This window comes from Symphalangus syndactylus, chromosome 22 (genome assembly GCF_028878055.3).
Source record: "Symphalangus syndactylus isolate Jambi chromosome 22, NHGRI_mSymSyn1-v2.1_pri, whole genome shotgun sequence".
Taxonomy (NCBI): domain Eukaryota; kingdom Metazoa; phylum Chordata; class Mammalia; order Primates; family Hylobatidae; genus Symphalangus; species Symphalangus syndactylus.
In genome coordinates, this window is record NC_072444.2 from 17939687 (window position 1) to 17965504 (window position 25818).

Consider the following 25818-nt stretch of genomic DNA (forward strand, 5'->3'; position numbering starts at 1 on the left):
CTCCGAAAAGAGATTTGGAGCCAAATGCAGAAGAGATTTAATGATCGTTAATCTCCCTCTCCCTCTTTCTGGAATATATTGGGACTCTTAATTACTATTGACTGGAAGCTAAAACAACACTCCTAGTTCAGAACAAAACTCTTTAGGAGATTTGCCCCAGGCTGAAAGGATTATCCTTCATACAAGGGGATTTTTTTTTTTTTTTTTTTTGCCTCTTTCTAACCATGTGTTGAACATCAGTTGGGAGTAGAGGAGATATGTACATCAGGTGTTTTAAAGAGGCTTAATACTTCTTCACCCACATTGTTTTCCTGTCTCATTGACCTTCCTAGTCCCAAATGCTGCCTGTAGGGGCAGCCAAATCTCCACGTTGTATCTAATGCACTGAAAGCACTGCTCTGTGCTGTAACTGTACTCTTAGCACTGGAGGGCCCTCTGGCTTCTGAGCACCTGCGGGATGCCATGATGCTCACCTCTATCCCCAGACCCTAACACAGTGCCTGGCCACATGTCGATGCCAAATAAATATGAGATAATGAACCAAAAACCCCACTATCCCCAAATTCTGAGGGGAGTCCACATTAGACATTCTAGGCTGTGTGATCTGAGACCGAGAGATGAGAAGGGACAAGGATGGCTTGTGGAGCTGAGCTGTGACTCAGGAGACCTCAGCCCCTGGGACTCAGGGCTGGTGGTCCCGGCAGGTGGCAGTATATGGACAGAGTCTTTAAGGTCACAGAGTCATGAGGCAGCTGGGGCTGGGTGCATGCACCCTGAATATCTAGGTGACCCTGAGTAAGCTACCTAGACTCCAGGCCTCAGTTTCCTCATCTGTGTAATGGAGAGAATTCTGGATTTGCCTCACTCTAAAAGAGGACAATTGTGAATATTAAAGGAAGTCGTGTGGGGAAAATGCTTGGTGCAAATCATCCAAAGAAGATGGTGGAATCCCGTGACAGAAGCAGCTGGAATCCATTGCTTTCCCATGATTGCTGAGCTGTCCTTTTAAGGAGGAGAGTGCGTGCCCCTTGTCAAAAGCAGCCTGCGTTTCCCTATTTGGCCAGATAGGTGGGTGAATGCTGCTTGATCAGGCTCTGAAAGGTCCTGCCTTCTTCCGGATGGGAGAGGGACTGTGAGGTAAACTCAGATCTTGCATTATTTCCATTACCTCTTTTTTTTTTTTTTTTTTTTTTTTTGAGACAGAGTTTTGCTCTTGTCACCCAGGCTGGAGTGCAGTGGCGTGATCTCGTCTCACTGCAGCCTCTGCCTCCCTAGTTCAAGTGATTCTCCAGCCTCAGCGTCTGGAATAGCTGGAACTACTGGCCTGTACCACCGTGCCTGGCTAAGTTTTGTATTTTTAGTAGAGATGGGGTTTTACTGTTTTGGCCAGGCTGGTTTCAAACTCAACCTCAAGTGATCTGCCTGCCTCGGCCTCCCAAAGTGCTGGGATTACAGGCATGAGCCACCGCGCCCAGCCATATATACATATATATATTTTTTTGAGATGGAGTCTCACTCTGTCTCCCAGGCTGGAGTGCAGTGGTACAATCTCGGCTCACTACAACCTCTGCCTCCCCAATTCAAGCGATTCTCCTGCTTCAACCTCCCGAGTAGCTGGGACTACAGGTGCGTACCACTACAGCCAGCTAATTTTTGTATATTTAGTAGAGACGAGATTTCACCATGTTGGCCAAGCTAGTCTTAAACTCCCGACCTCAAGTGATGCCACCGTGCCCGGCCTACTGCTGTTACCTCTTGTACTTCACCTCTTGAGTCTTGATGCTGCAGGCGTTAAGCAGGGCATGTGACAGGGAGGAACTGCGGCTGGAGTCCAGGAGGGAGGCAGGCAGGAGGGGCACTGGGTGCAGCTAGAGGCCAGTGGAGATGTAGTTCCACTTGCCCAAAGCAGTCACTTTTTTATAGCTTGCCATCCACCTTATCCAGCCTGTTGGGTGAAGGTATGTCCCAATCCTCATTTTAGAGCAGTTCAATGAATGTTTATTGCTACTGCTCCTCCCTGCATTGCTAGAGTATCATAATAGCCTGTAGACAGGCCTTCCTGCATGTCATCCCCTGCCTGCTCTGCATACAGAGTAGTCTTGCCGAAATGCACTTCGGATAATGTCTCTTAATGACTCCACATTGTCCGGATCAAGCCCGGAGAACACATCTAGGTGGAAGAGCTCTTGATCTGGCCCTGTCCCTTCCTCCTGTCTCCTTGTCTTGCACACTCCCAGGCCTGTGCCCTGTCTTGTTGCATCTTTGTACATGTCGTTTCCTTGACTGGGACACATGTCCACACCAACTCTGCTCCCACTAACTGCTCATCTTCACACCTCCGCTGGGGCCTCACTTCCCTCACCCTGCCCCCCAGCATGCCCCTTGCTTCTCCTGTCTCTTAGAGTTGCTCCATCCTAGGAGTTTTTGGCTCTCGGAGGGCAGGGATCATTTCTTTTTTTCACCTTTGTATCCCCATTGTCAAGTCTGAAGCGGACATTCAGTGAGTGCATGCCTACTTGAGCCCCCGTGAATGCAAGGCCCTGCCTAAGCTGAAGCACCAGGGTCAGAGTGACAAGAGAATAGTTGTGTCTTTAAAGAGTTCATAGCTACAGTGGGAGACAGATAACCCAGGATGGATAGAACGCAAGGCTGCTTTTTTTTTTTTTTTTTGGAGATGGAGTTTTGCTCTTGTTGCCCAGGCTGGAGTGTGATGGTGCAATCTTGGCTCACTGCAACCTCTGCCTCCCTGGTTCAAGCAATTTTCCTGCCTCAGCCTCCCAAGTAGCTGGGATTACAGGTACCTGCCACCACGCCCGGCTAATTTTTTGTATTTTTAGTAGAGATGGGGTTTCACCATGTTGGCCATGCTGGTCTCGAACTCCTGACCTCAGGTGATCTACCCGCCTCAGCCTTCCAAAGTGCTGGGATTACAGAGGTGAGCCATCGCTCCCAGCAAGAATGCAAGGCTTCTGATGTGAGGAACATGGGCACTGCGGAGCACCACAGAGGACACCATGGCCCACCCTTGGTAGGCGAATCCCAGGGAAAGCTTAGAGTGGGTAGAGCCTGAGATATAGCTGGTGTGTGGTGGGAAGGTGCTAGCTGGGCAGGGACTGAGCAGGAGCAGGTGGGTTTCTGCCTGATTAGATAGAGCATGTGAATTGGTGTCTAGTGAGCTTTGAGTTTTGATTCAGGCCACATGGGTCCCTTACCAGAAAGCAGGTGATGGGCACACACTCTGGTTTTGCTGAGGATCAGCTGTTAGCTCCCACTCAGACTTTCTAGATGGGTAAGGGACAGAGATCAGCAGGTTCCCTGCAATTTTAAGATCATAACTGAGAAATGTGCCCTTGTAAGCCTGTTGATCCAAGAGCCTGCCTGCCTCTAGAAAAGCCCACATCAGTCCTTTCCTGGGAGGCAGTGGCTTTGTTGCTTCTGTTGAGACAAAGTTCTTTATTGACCTCACAGGGAGCTGGGACTTTCTGAATCCGACCACTCAGGTGTTCTCTCAGTTCCTGTTGACTCCTTCACAGCCCTGGTGGGAACAGCTGCTGCTTTTGAGGGAACCTAAAGTAAACTCCTGGCTTGCGATTTTCTTGAACTCGTAGATTTTGGCAGAGGAGAAGGGTGGAGAGTCCAGGTCTTTGTTCCTGATCCTGTCACCCTTATGAGTTAAGATTTGGCAACTCTTCTTATAACTGCTGGGGGCATAGGGTATCCTCAAAAGTAGAGTTTAATTACTAGTTTAAAGAGACTATGCTCCAAACTCCAGTGAACTTCATGATACAGAAAGCAAAGAATTGAAAGGGTATCAGCTGTTTGGGGAAAACCACTGCTCCCACCACCTGGAAGCCAAATAGGCAGATGTCCTCTCTGGGTGGAGCAGGGGGCTAACATCACTTTCTTATGTTATTATAGGTCGTCAGTCTACGTGCAGGCCATTTCAGTCTCATTGGAAATACCTGTAAAAATGCCTGGACTTGTAAAAATGCAAACAACAAATACAGCACTAAAGGGGTTGTTTAGTCCTCCCCTGAATTCTGTTTCTGCCTTAAAACACCAGAAGAGCTTTGGCTGTGTGCCATCCGCAGGAAGCACCCTAGGAAGGAGAGGATCCACCCAGCTTCTCCCAGGCTAGGTGGTCCTTCCTTTTTCACCTTTTTAAGAGGCTCACCTGAGGCAGCTGAAAAGGTGGCAAAAGACAGGACGGCATGCTTCATTCCCAGCAAGAGTGTCAGGCAAAATTCGAACTCCTTGATCACCCATTGGTTTCCACATTCTTTCCATTCCAGAGACCAAGGGGAGATTTGCCGATGCTGATGCTCCCTGGGCTTTGCAAAGCTATCCCTAATTAAAGGCCTCCCAGCCGTGTGCATAGCTGTTCTGCTGCAAATCTCTGCCCTTTTGTGTTTGTGTTTAAAATTCCATCTTTCCAAAATGTTTGCCCACTCAGCAAGTCTCCTCGAAAGCCCTCACTTTTGTTTGGGGGAAGTTTTGTTGTTTTTTTTCCTTTTTGGTTTTTATTCTGCCTATGTGTAGGAAATTTAAGTCTCTTAGGAATTGTTTGTGAAAATGCTCTCTGGTCTTTTTTTAAACCATGATGAGTGTCTCTCACCATGTCATTGGAAGCTGGCAAGGGATGCCCCTGGTGTCTGTGCTGTTAGCTGCCACTTGAGCTTTTAGATGGAGTTACTGGAGTATCATTTTCGTTCCATTCTAAGGAAAATGAACAAAAGAGTTTTTCCCTCCTGTTTAATGTGCAGCAGTGCTACAAGGTGAGAGAAGTACGTTAGCGAGGAATCTGAACCAGGTCAGGATCAGGGCAAGGTGGTAGGAGGCTGAGCTCTCCAGTGGTGAAAAAGATGGTTCTTGTCACCTAGAGCCAGGAGGCATAATTCAAGTGAAGTGTGTACAGGCCCCTTCCTTGGCCTTGTCCTCAAAGGATTTTTTTCCTACAAGATCTATCCAGGTCCTTCATTTGGGGAACCTTATGGACTCCTGTTGTTGTTGGAAGCCAGAGAATAGTGTTTGGAGAGCTTCCATTGAGGAGGGTCTGAAGACTCTCCCTTTAAGTTAGATCCTGCCCTCTGGTTGATGAGAAATGTGAGACGTAAAAGTGAATTGGAGAGAGATCCCACTTCCCCACATACCAGAAAAGGCAGACAGTACTCCCTCCCCAGAGCTGTTAGAAAGCCAACATCTCGCGGTTGGCAGGCACTGGCCCTAGATGAGGAATTCCTGGGTCGCCCCCCTTAGAACATGTCTGGTTTTGGAAACAGGTTAAAAATACTTGAGGAGGGCATGGCACGCTCAGTCGGCTTCCCTGATGTTTGAAATAGGCCAGGAATGTGGGCTGGGAAGCCCAGAGGAGACTGCGTGTCCCGCAGGGTTTTGTAGTTGGAGGCTGGGGTTTCTCCTCTCCATCATCACCCCCTTTAACTGCCAGTGACCGTGTGCCAGATTCATGAAGGGCACACTGAAATTGATGAAGACCTGTGCCATGAGTAGCGGGAAAAACTGGGCTCCCTTTAGTAAGCAGGATGGTGTTGAGGTCTCAGAGGCAGGCAAGGAGTGGGCTCGGAATCTCTCCTGGAAGAGAAAAGAGGAGGCAATTTGGATTCTGTATACAAATATAGAAATTCCCTTAGAGTTTTAAATTTGAACATGGCATTCAGGGGAGAAGATAATGGGTTCCAAGCCTTTTCCTTCTTCGCCTTCTTGTGAATAACTCACTCAGCTGCTTGCGTCTGTGTCCTAAGGCTGTGAGCCGAAGAACTGGGCAGTCCACAGTTGGTTTGAGCCTCAGAGTACCTTGCTCAGTAAAGGTTTGTTTTAGGAAGGATGACACAAACTTTTGATTAACTCTTAAATCTTGAACTGTGAAACTTTGTAGGATGTCAACATTAAAATGAACCTTACTGATTATCTCATCTAGTGGTTTTCAAACATTTTGAAAATTGGTACAGCCCCTTTTTCAAGCAAAATCTTAGAACTTGAATAAACCAGGTAGAAGGTGGTGGGCCCAGACTTCCTCTCCCACTCTTGTCACTGTGAGCTCCTCCCTCTGTACTCACAGCCCTCAAGGCGCCCCTCTCTCAGAGAACCATCCATTGCAGAGACCAGGGAGCCGTGGCCCATGCCCCGTGTAGCACTGTTTCATGGCAGAACCATCTCTGACTTCCAGGCCAGTGGTGAGTCCCTGCATTACCTTGGTTTATTTTCATGTAGGAAAAGCTCTGGGTAGTAAGAGTGAAGAGTCAAACAGCTACAATTGAGAGTGAGGAGAAAGACAACACTGCCCATGGGTTCCTGACACCCAGGGTCACTTTTTACCAGCCTAACCCTGGGTCACATGACGTACTCATGTTCTGAAACTGTTGGTTCCTTGGATGTCTACCTGTGATGTCTTGGATCCATGTGGTTCTCTCTGCCTAAAATATCCTCTCGATTCACCTTTTCTTCTTAAACAACAGCTTTCTGGAGATATAATTCACATAACATAACATTTACACTTTTAAAGTGTACGTTCCAATGGTTTTTAGCGCACTCAAGAGTTGTGCAGCTAGCTGGGCATGGTGGCTCATGCCTGTAATCCCAGCACTTCGGGAGGGCGAGGCAGGCAGATCACTTAAGGCCAGGAGTTCAAGACCAGCCTGACCAACATGGTGAAACCCCATCTATACTAAAAAATAAAAAAATTAGCCAGGCATGGTGGCGAGCGCCTGTAGTCCCAGCTACTTGGGAGGCTAAGGCAGGAGACTTGCTTGAACCTGGGAGGCAGAGGTTGCGGTGCTCGAGATCACTCCATTGCACTGCAGCATGGGTGACAAAAAAAAAAGAGTTGTGCAGCCATCAGCATTTGGCATCCCACGCTGTCTGCCTTTGACTGACAGATGCTCTCCGTCTGCCCCTTGGTCGTTGGGCTCCTTTGCGACCTGCCCTGACTGCCATGCCCTGCCTCACTTTCTGTAACTCAGCTCAGATGTGGCCCCCCTGGAGATGTACCCTCCAGTCTCCCCTGCTTGGTCGTTTCTATGGGTGACTCAGTGAAATTACAGCAAAACCTGATGAGACATCCCTCCAGTGGAAGGAATCCAGTGTGAAACATTGTGGCCAGACAGCCTGGGTGACTTCTGTGCTGAGAACGGCGAAGCCACCCGACTTGTTGAGTCTACCTCAGCACCCACCCCCAACTCAGACACATAAACATGGCACAAACACTCCCACTTGAAGGGAAGCAGAAGTATTACTGGAATCATGGTAGGTCATTGAGGTTTAGAAGCTTGTGGTTGTGAGGATTTTTGGACAATCTGTTGGAGGGAGCCAGACCTCTGCCCTCTGACTCAGTGGCTCCATGCTCTGAGCTGGTCAGCCTCTGCTGTGGCGTCAAAGGTCATTCGCCTCCCAGGGGGCTATCAGGACCCCTGGGGCGAGGAGTACAGGGCTCAGCACCTCACCTGGCTCATCGGGAGACTGAGCAGATGTGGCAGGATGACTGTGGCTCACCTCCATGTGTGGGCCCTGGAGGTCACGGAGTTCCTCATCGTGGAGCAGATCCTCTCGGACTCGAGGGTGTTTCACAGGCTTTCAGATTCTAAAGTATCCCCTGCGTTGCCATTGCCCATGGTGGCCTGGCCATGTGACTCCTTATTGTCACTTTCTGCCTCGGGTGTCTCGTTTCTGCTAAACAGAACATGTGAGATTTCCCTGGCATCCCCACCAGTGTCGACTTGCACATGAATATCAACCCGCAGAGTCCGATACTGTTGGCCTGTCCTCCTGAGCGATCATGAGCCCCCCAGATCAGTGGTAAAGAACAGCCCTTCCTATGCTGCCCCATCTGGCTTCTCCCGCATTCGGGTGGCGCGTGCCCTCAGGCTTCCCCCCTGCATTCTTATTTTGTAACTTCTGTGGTAGCCCATTCATAGTTTTTGCCCTAAACTCTAGGTTTAGATGTGGACATTTGGCACACATGCGGTTTATAAAGCCTGAGGCCAGGCTTAACCCTTAGTATCCAGTGATGATGAAACAGATGGATTTCCCATTTCCCTCCCTGCAATTAGGTCTTGATGCTCTACGCTAGGAGGTGGTTCGTATGAGAGGTTCCATTTGCGTTGACCTCATTGTGTGAAAACCCAATCTTGTCAAGTACTTCTCTCTGCCACCATCCAGCTGGTGACTCTTTCAGCTAAATTATTTTGCCTGCTAGGTTACTCACGAGCCATCATTCTAGAGTCCACATGGCCTTAGGGTGGGATTGCATGGCTTTCATTGAATTACCTGCTGTGTGACTGTAGCCAAGTTGCTTAACCTACCTGTGCCTCTTTTTTTCACCTGTAAACAGTAATGTGGGAAAATAACACCCCTGCCTTCTACAGGGTTGCTGTGATGATAAAATGAGGATGTGTGTTACATGCCTTTTAAGTGGTAAGACTTAAACATCTTTGCTGTTATTCCAATCATAACTTTGATAGTTCAGTAAATCCTCACTTAATGTTGTCCATAGGTTCTTGGGAATTATGACCTACAGCAGGCCCTTGAATAATGTTTCATTAAAATGTTGACGAGAACAAAATTTGGTTTCACTATTCACTTAAACCAGAGGACGGAGACCCTCTGTGAAATTACAGTGTCTTTGGAGAAAAATCGTCTTATATATGAGTTATGTTTGTGTATTTTTACCTGGTCTTTTCCCAAAAAGATTTCAGGTGACAGAAGAATACAAGCCAATACGATAATCGTTGTTTTTTTTTTAATTTTTTGAGACAGAGTCTCTCTCTGTCACCCAGGCTGGAGTGTAGTGGCGCCATCTCGGCTCACTGCACCCTCTGCCTCCCAGGTTCAAGCGATTCTCCTCCCTTAGCCTCCTGAGTAGCTGGGATTACAGGTGCTCGCCACAATGCCTGTCTAATTTTTTTTTTTTTTTTTTTTTTTTTTTTTTGTATTTTTAGTAGAGATGGGATTTCACCATGTTGGTCAGGCTGGTCTCGAACTCCTGGCCTCAAGTGATCCTCCTGCCTTGGCCTCCCAAAGTGCTGGGATTATAGGCATGAGCCACTGTGTTCGGCCAATAATCCTTAATAAAAATGTGGACTGAGAAAGCCGGACTAAGGACTGAGGACCATCCCGGAAGAGAACAGCAGCTACACCCTGCTTGTCTTCATGCTGGGAAGGCTGCAGGTCTGGCTTTAGGAGGAGCCTGTGTAGGGTATGAGGGGCAGCGGCAGCCCCACAGCAGGCGGCAGCCCACGCCCCGTGGGTGCACACCTTCATCCAACTCAGGGCTGGCAGTCATGAGGATGAGATGCCATCCACGTCAAGGATCAGTCTGTCTCCCACCCACCAAAGTCCCTCCTTTAAGGGAGGCACTGAAGAGTGCTGAGAACTTGCTTCCCACCGAGGCAGGCTTGGGCTTCAAAAGATCAGAACCTGACCTAAGTGGCCCTAGTTTTCCACCATCCCACACCATCCCACCAACGCTTCAGAAGTCCTGCCAGCATCAAGCCAGGCATGAGGCAGTCCAGACAGCTCATCCCTGCCCTGGGGAGAGACATGCACCTCACAAACCTGTGAGGCTCAAGACTGCATCCTGCACAGGGTGCAGGAGCATAGGTGGGGCAACGGCCTCTGCCGACACGGCTTTGGGAGGTTGCAGTGGAAGAGGCAGGCATGGCCGAATCAGACCCTGAAGGATGACTTAGTCCGTGGAGCGCGGGGAAGGAAGGTGGTCTGGATAGACATGCAGGGTGCTGGGTGGAGGGCAAGGGTGTGGGGCAGGGCTGAGTCAGGGGAGCCTCCCCGTGCTCCTTAGCCCGAGGCCATCGCCTGGCTGTAGGCGGCAGGAGCTGCCGGCTGGCTGGCCGGCTGCAGGCAGTTCTCAGCATTAAGTCCAAGATGACTTCCATTCTGGTGACTCGAAGGTGGCTTTGTATATTGTGCTTCATCTCTCAGGGACGAATCCTTAATTAAACGCAGCCCGGGAGCTTAGAGAGACCCTGGCTTCTCTGCACACAGGTGATGGGTTGTGTGCCTGTCCAGGAAATGGTTAATTTAATTAGGCTCCGAGGGCCTGGTTCATCCCCTTCAGGGAAGCTTAAGGTTACATGTGGACAACAGGAGCCTTGTGTGTGCCTGTGGCTGACCCAAATATAGTGATTTTCATTTCTCCTTTCCATTTGTCTTCTTTGTTCTGCCCCTTCCTGACCCTTTCTTTAGGAAACTGTTGTGGCCCCTTCCAGGCTGTGAGCTTCCAGAGGGCAAAGCTTTGGGGTTTGGAGTATGAATGGCTGAAAGCGAGCCCAGGAGGCCTGCTTTTGTTTATTATTTATCTCTGGATGGTCAGGGCACCTGTCTGAGAAAAGAAAGAGATGGAGGGGACTTACCATTCCCTGAAAAAGCTCTTTGTTGTTAATGGCATGTGGAAGACTCATTTCTAAGTAGAATAAATCATTTGTTGGTCAAAAATGGCTTCCTAATGTTGGCCCTCTTGGCCAGCCTCAGTTGCATTAAACCCTAGGTAACCAACCACAACCCCTGTCTTGAGTCGTGTGCCTCATATGAGCGGGTACAGATGCTGCTGCACCCTCGAAGGGGTTACATGCCGAAAAATCCACTGGAAGTAGAAAATGCTTTTAATCCCCCAACCTGCCAAGCATGATGGCTTAGGCTGGCTGACCCTAAACGTGCTCAGAACACGCCTACAGTTTGGCGAAAGCACCTGGCGCTCAGTGGCTGTAGAGTGTCATCGCTCACCTTTGTGATCATGGGGCTTGTGGGGAGCTGTGGGAGCTGCTGTCTCCCTGCGTCGTGAGGGAGGATCAGACTGTGCATCGCTAGCCCAGGAAAAGATCAAAATTCAAACTACAGCTTCTACTGAATACCATTGCAAAGTCAAAAAAAAGTCTTAAGTCAGAAACATCTGTGTTACTCTGCCAGATGCCCTGTATGCACCATTATCTCAAATCTATGTTGCATGGCTTACTCACTTTTTTTGTTTTGTTTTGTTTTGTATTTTGAGACAGAGTCTTGCTCTGTCACCCAGGCTGAAGTGCTGTGGCGCGATCTCTGCTCACTGCAACCTCCGCCTCCCAGGTTCAAGCAGTTCTGCCTCAGCCTCCCAAGTAGCTGAGATTACAGGCATGCGCCACCACGCCCGGCTAATTTTTATATTTTTAGTAGAAACAGGGTTTCACTATGTTGGCCAGGTTGGTCTCAAACTCCTGACCTCAGGTGATCCGCCCACCTCAGCCTCCCAAAGTGCTGGGATTACAGGCATGAGCCACTGTGCCCAGCCATCGCTCACGTTTTAATGTTGCCAAAATTGGGAAATTGCTTCTTACACTTAATGTGTACACTTAGCGATGTTATAATTACTGATGCATCTTACAACTTACAGCCTTCACAGGAAGAAAGCAGGCTGTGCTTGCACTTAAAGAATACAGCCCTTGGCCAGGTAAGGTGGCTCATGCCTGTAATCTCAGCACTTTGGGAGGCCAAGGCGGACGAATCACCTGAGACCAGCCTGGCCAACATGGTGAAACCTCGTCCCTACTAAAAATATAGAAATTAGCTGGGCATGGTGGTGCACACTTAGAATCCCAGCTACTCGTGAGGCTGAGGCAGGAGAATCGCTTGAACCTGGGAGGCAGAGGTTGCCGTGAGCCAAGATCGCGCCACTGCACTCCAGCCTGGGCAACAGAGCGAGAGTTCGTCTCAAAAACAAAACAAAACAAAAAAATATGGCCCTCAGCGCCAAGTGACTGCTTAAAGAGGAGAGAGGCTGGACCTGGAAGAGTCCTCTTGTGTGTGGCCCTGGCAGGCGAGGGGCCCATTTCTCACCAGGCTCTGCTGGGTGGTAGGCACTGAGCCCCTGCCTACACGCCAGGAGTCCCCGAGGCCCAGAGTGGAAAGGTCACATGTCGGATCTGCTGTGGGCTGCGGTGAGGCGGCAGGAGAGCCCAGCTGTGCAGCCCTTCCCAGGCGATCCCGGGCACCCTGGGTCTGCCGTGACCAGGCACTTGGGGGAGAAAGCTTTGGTCCTCACAGTCCCATAGTTCCCCCGATTCTATTCTTTTTTCCTCCCCTGTCCCCTGAGCCTGACTGGGGATGGGGGCAGCTTGCCTTGTTGACCCGGTGGGGTCTGGTCTTTGGAAGAGCTGGGTCAGTCTCAAATTGAGATTCTCGTTCCTCTCCACCTTGTGTTGGCTGGGACTGCTGGGGCCAGCAGCTTCCCCATGCCTGGGTTTTCTCATCCACAGGTGGGGGGTGCCCTCAATCTTGCCTCCGAATAGGTGCACCATACCATAGCTCACGTGGCTGTTATCCTAAGGAGATATGTTTTGATGCTTCCTGGGGTGAGCAGGAGCCCCTGGGGCCCCCCTCTGGTTATTCAGGGCTACCACTTGCCTGAGTCTCTGGGAGCACAGCTGCTTCCCATCCAAAACAAGCTTGGCCACCCGGGTGTGACTTTCAGGCCCGGTGTGAAGCTGCTGCCTGTGCAGGTGCCTTCTCATTGCAGGGGTGGCCATGCTCAGAGAGCCATTAGGCAAAATGTGTCGGAAGCTCCAGCCTCGGCTACATGAAGCTGTGCTTCCGTGGCTCAGTGTTCCTAATGACAAACTGAGGTCCCTGTAACGAAGCTGCCCTTGGGGAGTTGGGGAGCGGGCTTGTGTTTTCTCTACACTGAGTAGTGGTGGTGGGGTGGGGGTCCCTGCATCTCTCATAGGCTGGTGGAGGCCACGTGTCCACCTGGACAGACCGGTGACGGGAGCCCCACTGAAGGGATCCTGACCTGGAGGCCATCTCCCTAGGCGAGGGCAGCCAGCTTACAGGCCCTCACTGGGAGGCCTTTCCCAGCATGTGCTCTTGTACCTTTTTGAATTCTGACCTATGTGAATGTATTACCTATTATACATAAGTAAACACTTTTTTTTCTTGAGTCAGGTTCTTACTCTGTCACCCAGGCGGGAGTACTGTGGTGCAAACACGGCTCACTGCAGCCTCAACTTCCTGGGTTCAAACAGTCCTCCTACCCTAGCCTCCTGAGTAGCTGGGACTACAAGCACATGCCACCATGCCTGGCTATTTTTATTATTATTATTTGAGTAGGGACGGAGTCTCGCTGTGTTGCCCAGGCTGAGCTCAAGCGAGCCACCGCAGCTGGCCTTTTTTTTTTTAATTCTTAAGAAAAGCAGTGTGCCAGGGCCTGCCCTCACACTTGGAGTGACCCAGGCGGTGCTGCCTCGCTGGGTCTCACTCCAGCCGCGCTTTGCTCCTCTCTGTTCTTGCACTTGCCTCAGTGGCCTCTGCAGCAGAGCCTCATGCCAGCTCTTCCCTCTGCTTGGGATGCCCCTGTTATTTTTCCCTGCAGCCTTGGATGGCTGGCTCCTTGGTCATTATTCACATGTCATCTCTGTGCCACCTCCTAGATTGCTGACTAGCCCCCACAGCAACCCCCTTCTGTCATCTCCCGCAGTTTCACTTCCTGCCTCTTTTTTTTTTTTTCCTTGAGACAGAATCTCTCTGTGTTGCACAGGCTACAGTGCAGTGACACAATCTTGGCTCACTGCAACTTCCACCTCCCAGATTCAAGTGATTCTCCTGCCTCAGCCTCCTGAGTAGCTGGGATTATAAGCACGCACCACCACACCTGGCTAATTTTTGTATTTTTTTAGTAGAGATGGGGTTTTGCCACGTTGGCCAGGCTGGTCTCGAACTCCTGAACTCAAGTGATCCACCTTCCTCAGCCTCCCAAAGTGCTGGGTTTACAGGCATGAGCCACCATGCCCAGCCTACCCTTGCCTCTTGGGGACGCCTCTGTGGCTGGACTTTGCTGTCAGAGCAGGGCCGCCCATGTCCATCTCTTCCCGTGCTGAGCCCTTGCACCTGACACGGGCCTGGAGCGGGCATTCGGGGTTTATGGAACAGTATGAATTTCTCCTTGACATGGGTGTCGTAACCCCCAGTTCCAGAGACTTGGGAAGGTTACACTCAGCCAGCAAGTGACTGACCCAGGATTTGAACCTGTTTGGTTTCGAGGTTGGTGGTTTTACAGAATGCCACACTGTATATTTTGTTTCTGACACGAGTGTATGTGCCACTCGAAATGCTCTTTTATCTTTTAAAGAAAGTTTTGGGCCTTCTGGAAAAATAAAAGGAACAATTTGTCACAGAGCCCTCTGCTGGACGTCGGCAGCTGCGGCATCCTGGAGTGGCGGTTTCCTCTGAGCGCACCCAAGTACGCAGAATCTGTTTTTGATTCCTATCTCGCTGGTGGTGGGCTCTCGGCCAACAGGCAGATCAAAAGATGGAATGTGTTCATTTGGCCATTTTTTTAGAAACCGAGGTACAAGGGTGCACTTCTTAAAGACAAGGGCGCCGTGGGTTAGACTCCATGGGTCTGAGCTGGTCTGGCTTTTGTGCTTTTTTTAAGGGTTCATCTCAAGTTTCTTTTTCTGGTTGAACAATTTTTTTCAACATTAATAACTAATGGAGAAGAGGAAGAGGCAAAGTAGAACCATATGGCGGCACAAACACGAACCTCACTTGTGGCCGGAAACTTCTGATTTGTATCTCTTCGTGTGATCAGCTGTTGGGTTGGATGATTTAAAAAAAAAAAAAAAAAAAAAGAGTTCAGTTTGGGCAAAAGCAAGAATGTCTGTCGTTTCTTTTTGAACCTAGCTGTGCTGTATGTGTCTGCATGTCCTTCCTCAGCCATTGGCCTGTAGCTGCCTGGCTCTGGTCAAGTTATTTCTCTAAGGCCCTGTTTCCCCTTCTTTAAAACAAGGACTGGAGCGCATGTCTGCATGAAGAGCCATTGTCAGGATCATAGGGAAGGGCAGGGAGAGCTGCTAGCATAGTGCCCGCCATGCAGGACAGGGCTATTACGATCACCTGGTCCTTCCACGGATTATTATTCAGGTGTCACCTGAGGCCGTTGCCAATGGCATCCTAGTCTCTCCCTTACCTTCTACCTTCTGGGGGTTTTTCTTCTCCCTGCCCTAGTTCACTTTACCCACTCCCCACCTGTCTTTCCAGTGGCCCCCTGGGTACCACGGAGCCCGGTGAAAATATCGGTGGTGAAGGACTTGTGGCTCCTGCTCCCTGGGGTGGGCACACTCCTGTGGCAGCAGAGGAACTGGTGGAGCTCTGAACTCCCACCAGAAAGACGGCAGGCACTATCCTGACCAGTGTAGTGTTTATTATTCCAAGTCACTGGGAATTATGTTTAAATCCCCTCAACAGCCTGGATTGGTCTGACACCTTTGGTGTTATCTGAACGTTCCCTCCAAGGCTGTTAGGCAGTTCAGATGGGTGGTTTAGACAGAAACCATCCGGCTGCTGCGTGTCGGCACCGCTCCTCCTCCTCAGAGGCCCTCCCTGGCTTTGGAGGCTACAGAGCCAGTGCCACACGCACCCCAAAGTGAACTCTCAGCTTTGTTTGGACCTGTCGTTTCATTTAAATCACTGTACAAACCCAGGGTCTTGACACTTAATGTGATTTCTTCCACTGCTCTAAGCACTCGACATGAGTAGGGGGCAGGGGCCGGGATTCAGATGAGTGTAGGGACTGGTTAGATTACAGAGATACACTGCCTTTATTCTGGTTCTGTAATATGACCTCAGACCACAGGATTAATATCCACTTACATGGAATCAGCATGCGTTGACTGATCCCTGCTGCAGCGGGCGTGATGCTGCGCTGAGGCTGAAGGGCCTGTCTTGGCCTCTGTAGGTGTGGAGTCAGTTCACAATGAAAAATGCTAAGTGGTGAGGAAGGAGTAAGGTGAAAGCAGTAAGATGGCAGTATTAGAACAGCCATCCCCAAAGCATTTAGGATTCAGTTGATATTAGTGTTACTGCAGGAATTCTGAAGAATTTGACATCTTGATAAAGAATTTGGAGTTTGGGCCAGGCACTGAAGGATCAGTAAGATTTAAGAGAGCAGTGGGGATTGGCTGTCAGATTTAGCAAATAAAAATACATGACCTGGCCAGGCGCTGTGGCTCACGCCTGTAATCCTAGCACTTTGGGAGGCCAAGGTGGGCAGATCATGAAGTCAGGAGATCGAGACCATCCTGGCTAACATGGTGAAACCCCATCTCTACTAAAAATGCAAAAATTAGCCGGGCGTGGTGGCGCTCGCCTGTAATCCCAGCTACTCGGGAGGCTGAGGCAGGAGAATGACGTGAACCCGGGAGGCGGAGCTTGCAGTGAGCCAAGATTGCTCCACTGCACTCCAGCCTGGGTGACAGGGAGACTCCATCTCAAAAAATAATAATAATAAAAAATACATGACCTGGCCAGGCGCAGTGGCTCACGCTTGTAATCCCGGCACCTTGGGAGCCTGAGATGTGTAGATCACTTGAGGTCAGGGGTTCGAGACCAGCCTGGCCAACATGATGAAACTCCGTCTCTACTAAAAATACAAAAATTAGCCAGGTGTGGTGGCGTGCACCTCTAGTCCCAGCTACTGGGGAGGCTGAGGCGAGAAGATCGCTTGAACTGGGGAATCGGATGTTGCAGTGAGCCAAGATCACACCGCTGCACTCCAGCCTGGGTGACAGAGCTGGACTCCATCTCGTTGAAGAAAAAGAAAAAAAAAACATGACCCATGTAACCTTTAGGAAGTATTCATACTAAAATGTTATTCATTGTGTATCTGAAATTCAGATTGAACTGGCCTTCCTCTGTTTTATCCAGCATCCCTCAGTGGGGAAGATGTTTAAGTGGAGGAATGCACATGCTTGTTCAGGGAGTGGTGAATGGGACTGTGTGGTTGTTTGAGGACGTTCGGGCAGAGGTAAGAGACGGCGTGGGTATGAGACGGGATCAGTGGTGGTGCCAGGTCATGACTAATGCACCTTTGGGTGGCTGCTGTGGTCCAAGTCTGTGGGCACACCATGTATTATTCCACACTTCTCATTCCCCATGACAACGAAAATGTTATTATTCCAGAGCAGATTATCTTTGATCAAAAGAAACAGGGCTGATGGAAATGTGGCCAAAACTATGGCCCAACTTGAGAGTTGATTCAAAAGGCAAAAATCGTGCCTGCTTGGGTGGAGTCAGTTGGCCATATCAAGTCCCAGAGGCTTTTCACTGTAGGACAAGCGTGCCAGTTTTTGAGTTCCAGTTTAAATGTATGTTTTTCTGGGATTGGTTAGTACCTGGCATACTGGCTTTCAGAAGTCCCGTCACAGATCTTCAAGGGTGGTCTGTCTCTGTGCAGCTCATCTACTGTGTTTGACAAATGAACAGTCTTGGGCTTTGCCTGAGTTCTGTGGCCAGCTCACAGCAGAGCAGAGGCTAGAACCCAGGTCTCTTAGTTCTCACTCTTTCCACCATTGCTGTGGCTCCTTGAGGTCATACGTTAATAAAAAATGCCAGGGCTTTCATGACAGCTCTGGTTCTCTTTGTTCAGTGCTTTCCTACCATACCGTGGTTCGTATCTGAGAGTGCTGGGTTGGAACCACACATGAAACTTGTCATCAGCATCCATTCGAATTTAGTTCTGGACAAGCGCTTTTGCTAAAGATTCCTATTACCTGCCAATTTATTAATTTTAAAATAAAGTTGATTGGAGTTTGGGAGGCTCCGTGTTGTAAAACTCCTCCTTTCTTCCCTCCTTCCCTCCTTTCTTTCCTTCCTCCCAAATATATTAAGCATTTGCTGTGTGTCAGGCACAGCCACAGGCACTGAGAATCCCGCAGTGAATAAGATCGAAGTCCTTGCCCCAGTAAAACTTACATTCTAGTGAGGGACACAGATAACTGATCAATGAAAAAATACTCCACCTGGTGTTAAGTGCTAGGAAGAAATTATTCAGATGCTTTAGATTCATAGATGAATCTCTTGGATAGGAGTAGAGTCAAGCCTCTTTTATACCAAACCCCATTTTCTTGTGAGCTTTCCTACGTTGGGGGGACTTAGCTGCAAGCAGTGTGCCTGGCGGGAGAAGGGAAACAGCTGGCTCCAGGCAGAACTGGGGTGAAGCACCGGATCCTCACAGGTACGTTTGTACCCCATGCCTGAAGCAGCACAGTGAATTCAGATGTGATCCAGGCTATTGTTGCCATCTGAGAGTAACAGGTGACAGATGATATTGTCTAAAGGAAGGGAAAGGAACCTGAATCTGTCAGGCAGTAACATACATGCATTTCCCTGTGCCAGGCTCTGCCCTGAACACGGAATGCATTATCTCATGTGGGTCCTCAAAATCACATGGGCATGGGCACCTAGACGGGTTGGTTTTATTATCCCCATTTTACAGGTATGGAAACCAAGTCTTAGTAGAGAAGTAAAATGACTTACCCAGGCCATAAGGCTGCTTGTACGCAGTAGAGTCAGGAAGTCTAACTTCAGATCCTGTTTGCTCAGTCTCTACTGTAATTGAGGAAAAACTGGGCTGATGGTGTCAGGACTCCAACCAGAGAGAATGGGTTCCAGGCAAAAGTTGAGGCCCAACAGATAAGCCAAGGCAGCAGCCCAGCATTATAAATGGAGATGCTTAGGGACAGGCGTGATGTGTTAGGCGAGGTGGCTTCATTGGCTGTGGCAGCACAGCAAGGCCTCTTTCAGGTCCCAGATGGCCTTGGGTGGAAGCTGTTAGACCTTCCTCAGCCAGGACTTCCTTCCAATTGAAGGGCTCTGTGGCCACAGCTAAGCAGGGCTGGGGCTAGGAGAGGGCTGTTTGCCACCAGAGGGTGCCTTTAGCATGCACTGTCCTTCCCCTTAGCTGGACATTAAACCAAAGTTAGAGTGGGAGGAGTAGGGACTTTGGACTCATCTGGCCCTGGTTTTGTTTTCTGTCTCCACTGCTTGCTTCTTGTGTGGCCCTTGGGTAACTTTATGGCTCCAGGCCTCAACTCTAATCTGTAAAATGGGGCTTTGCATACCCACTTTGCAGAATGCATGTGAGCTTTCAAGTCAACAATACGCTCTATGTAAAGGGCCTGCCATAGTGCGTGGTGCATGGCAGGCACATGGAAATGGTAAGGGGCATGATATTATCACCAAAACCAACTTTGAAAGTAGCCCCCATTTTTATTATGTTTGTTAGGAAAGGGCAGATACACATGGAGAAAGAATTCTGAAAACAAGCACAGGTACAGGCCAGGCTGGGGGGCTCACACCTGTAAGCCCAGCACATTGTACACAGGGGTTGGTGGTGTATGTCTGTCTCTTTGGGTACTGTCCCCTGTACAAGAAACAGATCATCTCACCAAGGCCAGAATTTCTGTGAGTTACGAGGCGGGGTTACAGTCCTTCAGTTGTGCTGGGCATTGCTTTCCAAGCTGAGTTCTAAAGCACCCTGGAGGGGCAGCAGAGGAGCCCATAGAGGCTGGGTGGTTCCTGTGGTGGTGGGACTCCCTGTCCCTGCCTGTCTCTTGGATGGCGGCAAGGGCCTTCTGGAAGAACACAGGAACCACTGTTGCTGTCAGCCCATCTGCTGAGCTGCTCTGCTGGTGTCTTTGCCATAGGATTGAATTTTTCCATTGGGAAGGGTTATTGGTGCAACTGGCGGCACTTTCCTGGTAAACGATACGGTGGGGCCCCCATAAACCCAGGCCCGTGAAACAAATAAGTCAGCACATTGAAAAATACAGCGTGGAAGTGACTCAAGCCTGAAGGAATCCATTTCCGAAAGTGCTGCCATCCCTTTCTGGAATATTTTGGTAGAAATTGATGTTTGATTTGGGAGGAGGAGGCCAGTGGCCTGGTTACTTGCAGAGCCTTGTGTCAGAGTTGCAACATTGGCCCAGAGTTTGAGTCCTGCCAGCCCCCGACCGCGGGGTCATCCTTCTCGGTGAGGCGGCCCCCTGGCGGGCTAGCCGGAGGTGAGCCCACTGGGGCTCTGTGCTGTGGGAGCCGGGGTGAAGCTCTCTTTGCAGCAGATAGAGTTGACTCTACAAGCCAACTGGTAACACTTGGCTAGGGGCCTGGAAAGTACTGGAGACTCCACCCAGCATAGGAGCCTGTGGGAGTTCCCGGCACGGATGAGTTTTTCTACTCCGAGTTCTTTAGATTCCTGTGTATTTGAAATGTTTACCTTCTTCTCGGGACTTCAGCTTGTACTTTGCCCACCAGAGACCAATACCAAGCACATACACACTTAAATTTACTAGGCCACCCTGGTGACCAGGTAATTAAAGCTGCACACAGTTTTTGGAAGGAAGACTGCATTAGAAATCACGCTCCACTGTAATTCAAGAATGCGTTTCTTTATAGAGGGACACAGTTGGTGTCAGACACGTGGAAAAGAAAAGAACAGGCCCGTAATTTTGGCTCAGTACCCAGGGCCAGATGTTAAAGGTACTGACCATAGTATGGCTGCAGTATTGTTAGCCACCTGAGTTTGGTGTGCTATTTTAACCTGTGTTTCGACCTTGTCCTTTCTCTCTGCCAGGTCCCCAGTCTATGTGAGGATCTCCTGTCTTCTGTTGACCAGCCACTGAAAATTGCCAGAGACAAGGTGGTGGGAAAGGATTACCTTTTGTGTGACTACAACAGAGATGGGGACTCCTATAGGTGAGCTCATGCCCCAGGGATGCAGCAGGCACACAAGCAACACACGGGCTGCCGTAGGTGCCTGCTGCAGAGCATGGGGACCTTGGACTTGGGCAGCTGGCAGCCCACCCAGCCTTCCTTCCATTTGTTCCCTGCCCTCCTCTCCTTTCTTCTCTTGTCCTCCCCATTCTTCTCCTCCTTCCATCTGTTATTCCAATCGTGCAGCAGAGTGCCACCCACAAGCATGAGATATAGAGCAGTGGACCAAAGGCCCCCTGCCTTCATGGATCTTCCAGTCTAACGGGAGAGGGATGTTGTTCCCAAAAACAACTGTTCTATTATAATTGCATTCGGTCCTGCAAAGGGCAGCGTACAGGGTGCACATATGATGGGGACCCCGAGGGCAGGGAGGGTCTCTGTGGTTAAGGGATCTACGAACGCAGCTCTGTCAGATACACAACTCTCTTCTCTCTTTCCGTCACCTCGCCCAAGGCTGTAAATAACTAAGTTGACATTAGTCCCTGCCCGGGGTGTCTGATCACCAGGTCTAGCATAGGAGACACAGTGGGTAACTGATAACTGTATGATGTGATTCATACAGCCAGTGCAATGTCTGTTCAGGGTGGGAGGGTAGCACAGAAGAGGCCATGGTCAACTCCAGGAGGACTTCCTGAAGGAGGTGATGTCTGAGCTGGGTTTTAAGGGCATGTAGGAGTTATACCTCTATTTTTTAAGAGTGGGAATCCTTAAACTGGCCCAGTGTTTCCATGATGAATTGCAGTAGTCACTGCCTTGGAGAACGGTAGAGGAACACAGCCTGCTTTAGGTTTATTTGGAGACCACAGAACCAGGGCTGTCTTGAAGCTTAACCCTAATGCTCTCTTTGGAGATGGGGCAAGGCTTCTGGGAAGTCAAAGCAGGAAAAATGATCAGGAGTCAGCTAGTGTGGGCTTCAAACCAGCACCGCTCCCTGTGTCAATGGGACTTTGACAAATCACTTATTGTCGCTGGTCTTTTAGTTTTGTCATCTGTAAAATGGAAAAATAGTATTTGTTCACTCAACAGAATGCTTCCTGAAGAAAATAAAGAGGACAGTGGGAGGGAGGGAGAGGACGAGCAGGCAGGGAAGGCTGTCCCACAAGTGGGAACTGGAGGGTGAAAAGGTCCAGGTCTGCGGAAGAGCCTGCTGGGTGCTGAGGCCCTGGGTGATGAGCTCACCAGGATGGAGCTGGCAGAAGGCCAGAGGTGGAGAAGGCAATGAGGGAAGGGCAGTGGGGGCGGAGATGAGGGAAGAGGCATGGCCAGGGCAGGTCTGGCAGGGTCTTGAAGGCCAGGCTGAGGGTAATAAACGTTAACCCAGGGTTATTTATTGGAGGGATAAAAGAAGTAACACATGTGAAATGTTGAATGGCACAGACCTTGTCATACACGTAAAAAGTTTAATACTGACTTACAAGAGACTAGACAACAGTTTTATAATGGTGTACCTTTCCTAGCTTTAAATGGCAATTAGGTAGAGAATATATTTTGCCCTCCTTCAGACCACAGACTAGAGTTGAAATGGTGAGAAGTGGTGAGATTTGAGGTCACTTTTAAAGGTAGAGCCAGCGGCCTCTGCAGGTGGATGGGGATGGAAGGAGAGGAGGTGGGGTGTGAAGGATGATCACAAGGCTTTGGACTTGAGCCACTGTTGATTGAGGTGAGGACGACTCGGGGAGGAGCTGGCATAGGTACACTTTAAGCTTGAGAGGCCCATTAGATCAAAGTGGAGATACCAGGTAGGCTGTGGATGTACCATGTGGAGTTCCAGGAGAGAGGTCTAGGCTGGGGATGTGGCTGCAGATGTCCCAGCATATAGATGGTGATACAGCCCTGAGGCTGATCAAGTTCATCCTTGAAGGGCTCGTTCTATGCCTGGAACTGCTGGTCACAGCATGGCGTCCAGGTGCTGTCCTTCTTGGGAGCATCTTGCTCTGTCGCCCAGGCTAGAGTGCAGTGATGCAAACATGGCCCCCTGCACAGGACCATAGGCATGTACCACCATGCCCAGCTAATTTTTTTTTTTTTTTTTTGAGACAGAATCTCACTCTGTTGCCCAGGTTGGAGTGCAGTGGCATGATCTCAGCTCGCTGCAACCTCTGTCTCCTGGGTTCAAGCAGATTCTCCTGCCTCAGCCTCCCAAGTAGCTGGGATTACGGGTGTACGCCATCACGCCCAGCTAGTTTTTGTATTTTCAGTGCAGACAGGGTTTCACCACGTTTGCCGGGCTGGTCTTGAACTCCTGACCTCAAATGATCCTCCTGCCTTGGCTTCCCAAAATGTTGGGATTATAGGTATGAGCCACTGCGCCCAGCCCCAGCTAATTTTTTTGACTTTCTCTCTCTCTCTCTCTCTCTCTCTCTCTCTCTTTTTTTTTTTGTAGAGATGGGGGAGCCTCACTTTGTTGCCCAGGCTGGCCTCGAACTCCTAGGTTCAAGCAGTCCTTCCACTTCAGCTTCCCAAATTGCTAGGATTACAGGTGTGAGCCACATTGCCCAGCCAGGGAGCCACTGATGAAGCGGGTGGACCAGCCTGAGTGGTCTGACAGGCCAGGGAGCAGGCAGGGAGAAGTATCCTTGCCCGGCATGCAGTTCAGGGAACGCTTCCTGGAGGAGGTGGTCCTTGAACTGGTCTTGCTTAATCAACATCATTATTATATGTATTATTTCCACCTAAAAACTCCAGTTGACGGTGTAAGGCAGCTGTTCTGCGGGAGCTGGTAGAAGGACGGGATCATGTCTAGGTCCGTGGCCAGGCCAGGCTCTGCGGGAAACTTGGTACCTGCAGCCCTTCCAGGTCACCCCTTTGTCCCCCACCTGCATTCCTGAGGCCCCACCACCAGCTCTGGGGGATCTCAGGCCTTTAGAGAGGAGCCCGGGGTGTGGAGGCAGAAAGTATGCCTTTCCTGTCTCCTCTTCTCGATATGAAACCTCAGGTCTTCTGATTCTCTCCACAGATTTCCATCCCGACTGTGTTTGATGGTTTGCTTAAATAAGATCCTTATGGTGTGACCGTTGCCAGCAGCACCGTTTGAAACCTGTTAGCTGAAACAAAAAGCCTTCTCGGAGGGAAATGAAAGGCCTGACTTTTGAAATCTAAGCATTCCTGTCCATCTGTCTTTTTTCAAATGGCCTCCATTTAAGCTCTTAAATGTGTTCTGAGTGCCCCTTCCACTAAGAATATTCTGGGTAATGTTATGATATTTCCCTCAGCTACAATTACCCTGGCTTCAGGACTAACAGCTTGAAATGCTATCGTCTGTGAGCCAGTAGAAAAGTGAGTTACAGGCTTCTTGCAAATTGCAGGTCCCCAGTCTGCCCGAAAGATGGGCTCTTGTGTCTAATCAGGGTGCCTTGAAATGAACGCCACTTGGGTCGGGTCTTCCCAGCCTACAGGAAGGCGATGGCTGTCATCGAACTGTGGGAATGGTCCTGCGTGTGAGTGTGCTGCAGAATCTCAAAGGGCCACCCAGGGGAAGGAGGGAATTCAGCTCCACACCCTCAGATTCTTATCCACTCCCCTGGCCAGCAGAAGAACCACGCCTTGTTTATAGATAAATCATGGTGACAGCATCTTTTCACCTGGATCTTTGTCTCTGAGATCTGATGAGAGGCCTTTGTTGATTTGGTGTTTTTGTTTTTTTAGTGCTTAGGTGAGGCTGAGGCAGGAGAATCTGCTTGAACCCAGGAGACAGAGGTTGCAGTGAGCTGAGATCGTGCCACTGCACTCCAACCTGGGCAACAGAGTGTGACTGTGTCTCAAAAAAAAAAAAAAAAAAAAAATTAGCTGGGCATGGTAGTACATGCCTATGGTCCTGTGCAGTGGGCCATGTTTGCATCACTGCACTCCAGCCTGGGCGACAGAGCAAGATGCTCCCAAGAAGGACAGCACCTAGATGCTATGCCTGTGACCAGCATAAAAAAGCCAGAAAGCTGCTCCATCTCTTGGTTTGGAGAAGGGAACACCAGCAGAATTCCCCTTTATTCCTCTCCCGGGCTGTGAGGCTTCAGTCCACCAGCAGCATCTGCTTGGCACTGACTCAGGGCCGGGTACTGGGGACAAGGGCAGGCAGCACAGGCTCTCTGCTCTCAAAGGCCTCTTGCAGTCGAGGGTGAGGGAAGAAGGGCAAGAATATGACAGGCATGAGGATCAACCTGTGTGTGAGAGGGAGTGGCAGGCAGGACGGAATGGTTGGTTCTGTTGTGGAGGGGGTGTAAGAGTTCATTCTTTTTTATTTTTATTTATTTACAACTGTGATTGGACAAGAAGAATTCATTCTATTTTTTTTCTTTCCCTAAGATGGAGTCTTCCTCTGTTGCCCAGGCTGGAGTGCAGTGGTGCAATCTCGGCTCACTGCAGCCTCCGCCTTCTGGGTTCAGGTGATTCTCCTGCCTCAGCCTCCTGAGTAGCTGGGATTACAGGTGCACGCCACCACACCCAGCTAATTTTTTGTATGTTTAGTAGAGATGGGGTTTCACCATGTTGGCCAGGCTGGTCTCAAACTCCTGACCTTGTGATCCTCCCGTCTCGGCCTCCCAAGGTGCTGGAATTACAGATATGAGCCACCGCGCCTGGCCAAATTCATTCTTAAAATCACTTTTTTTTTTAAATGAGCATGTAGTTGAGTGCCAGGCACTGTTCTAGGTGCTGAGCAACCTGAAGAGAAGATGACAGAAAAGGCTCTTGCCCCCCTCCTAGCTGAGGTTCTAGAGTGAGCTGTCTACATTCAAATTGATTCCCATTAAATAAAATTAAGAATTTGGTCTCTTGGTCGTACTGATCACATTGTAAGTATGCAAGTAGCTACACATGGCTAGTGACTTGTTTTGGACAGCAGAGATTTAGAACATCTCCATCGTCTCAGGAAGTTCTGTTGGGCAGCCCTGTTTCAGAGGGAGGAGCGACAGGCTACAAGAACTGACAGGTTAGCCCACGCTTGGCTTCTCAGGAGAACTGAGGCATCGATTGTGGGCGGCACGCCTGTCTTCCCAGGCATATGGGGTCCCAACTTGTTGACAGTTTCCTTCCCATGGTGTGCGAATGAAAGCTGGTGTGTGACCATGAAAGCTGGCTGCTGGTCATGGGGCAGCAGGGGGTGTCTCACCCCATTCTTGCAAAGTCTCTACCAAAACTGCAGTGAGCAGCAGAAAGTGGTCAGCTTGGAAACAAGGATTTCCAAAGGCTCCTTCTGCTTGGAGGTGATCAGGAGTTAACGCCTGCCTGGAAACTCTTTGGGGACACCAAGCACAGCAACTCTTCCCCTACACACCG

At 49.8% G+C, this 25818-nt stretch overlaps 1 protein-coding gene and 1 pseudogene across 8 annotated transcripts in view; both read left to right on the top strand.

The window, feature by feature from the left end:
* Positions 1–25818, top strand: part of CAPZB (capping actin protein of muscle Z-line subunit beta) — a 147691-nt gene that overhangs the window by 79743 nt on the left and 42130 nt on the right. For all 8 annotated transcript variants that reach the window (XM_055262312.2, XM_063631753.1, XM_063631752.1 and 5 more), the window contains exon 3: positions 20408–20529. In XM_055262312.2, the coding sequence (XP_055118287.1) occupies positions 20408–20529 (122 nt within the window). The remainder of the gene's footprint in view (positions 1–20407; positions 20530–25818) is intronic.
* LOC129472558 (putative uncharacterized protein encoded by LINC00596) lies at positions 13172–14142 on the top strand (annotated as a pseudogene).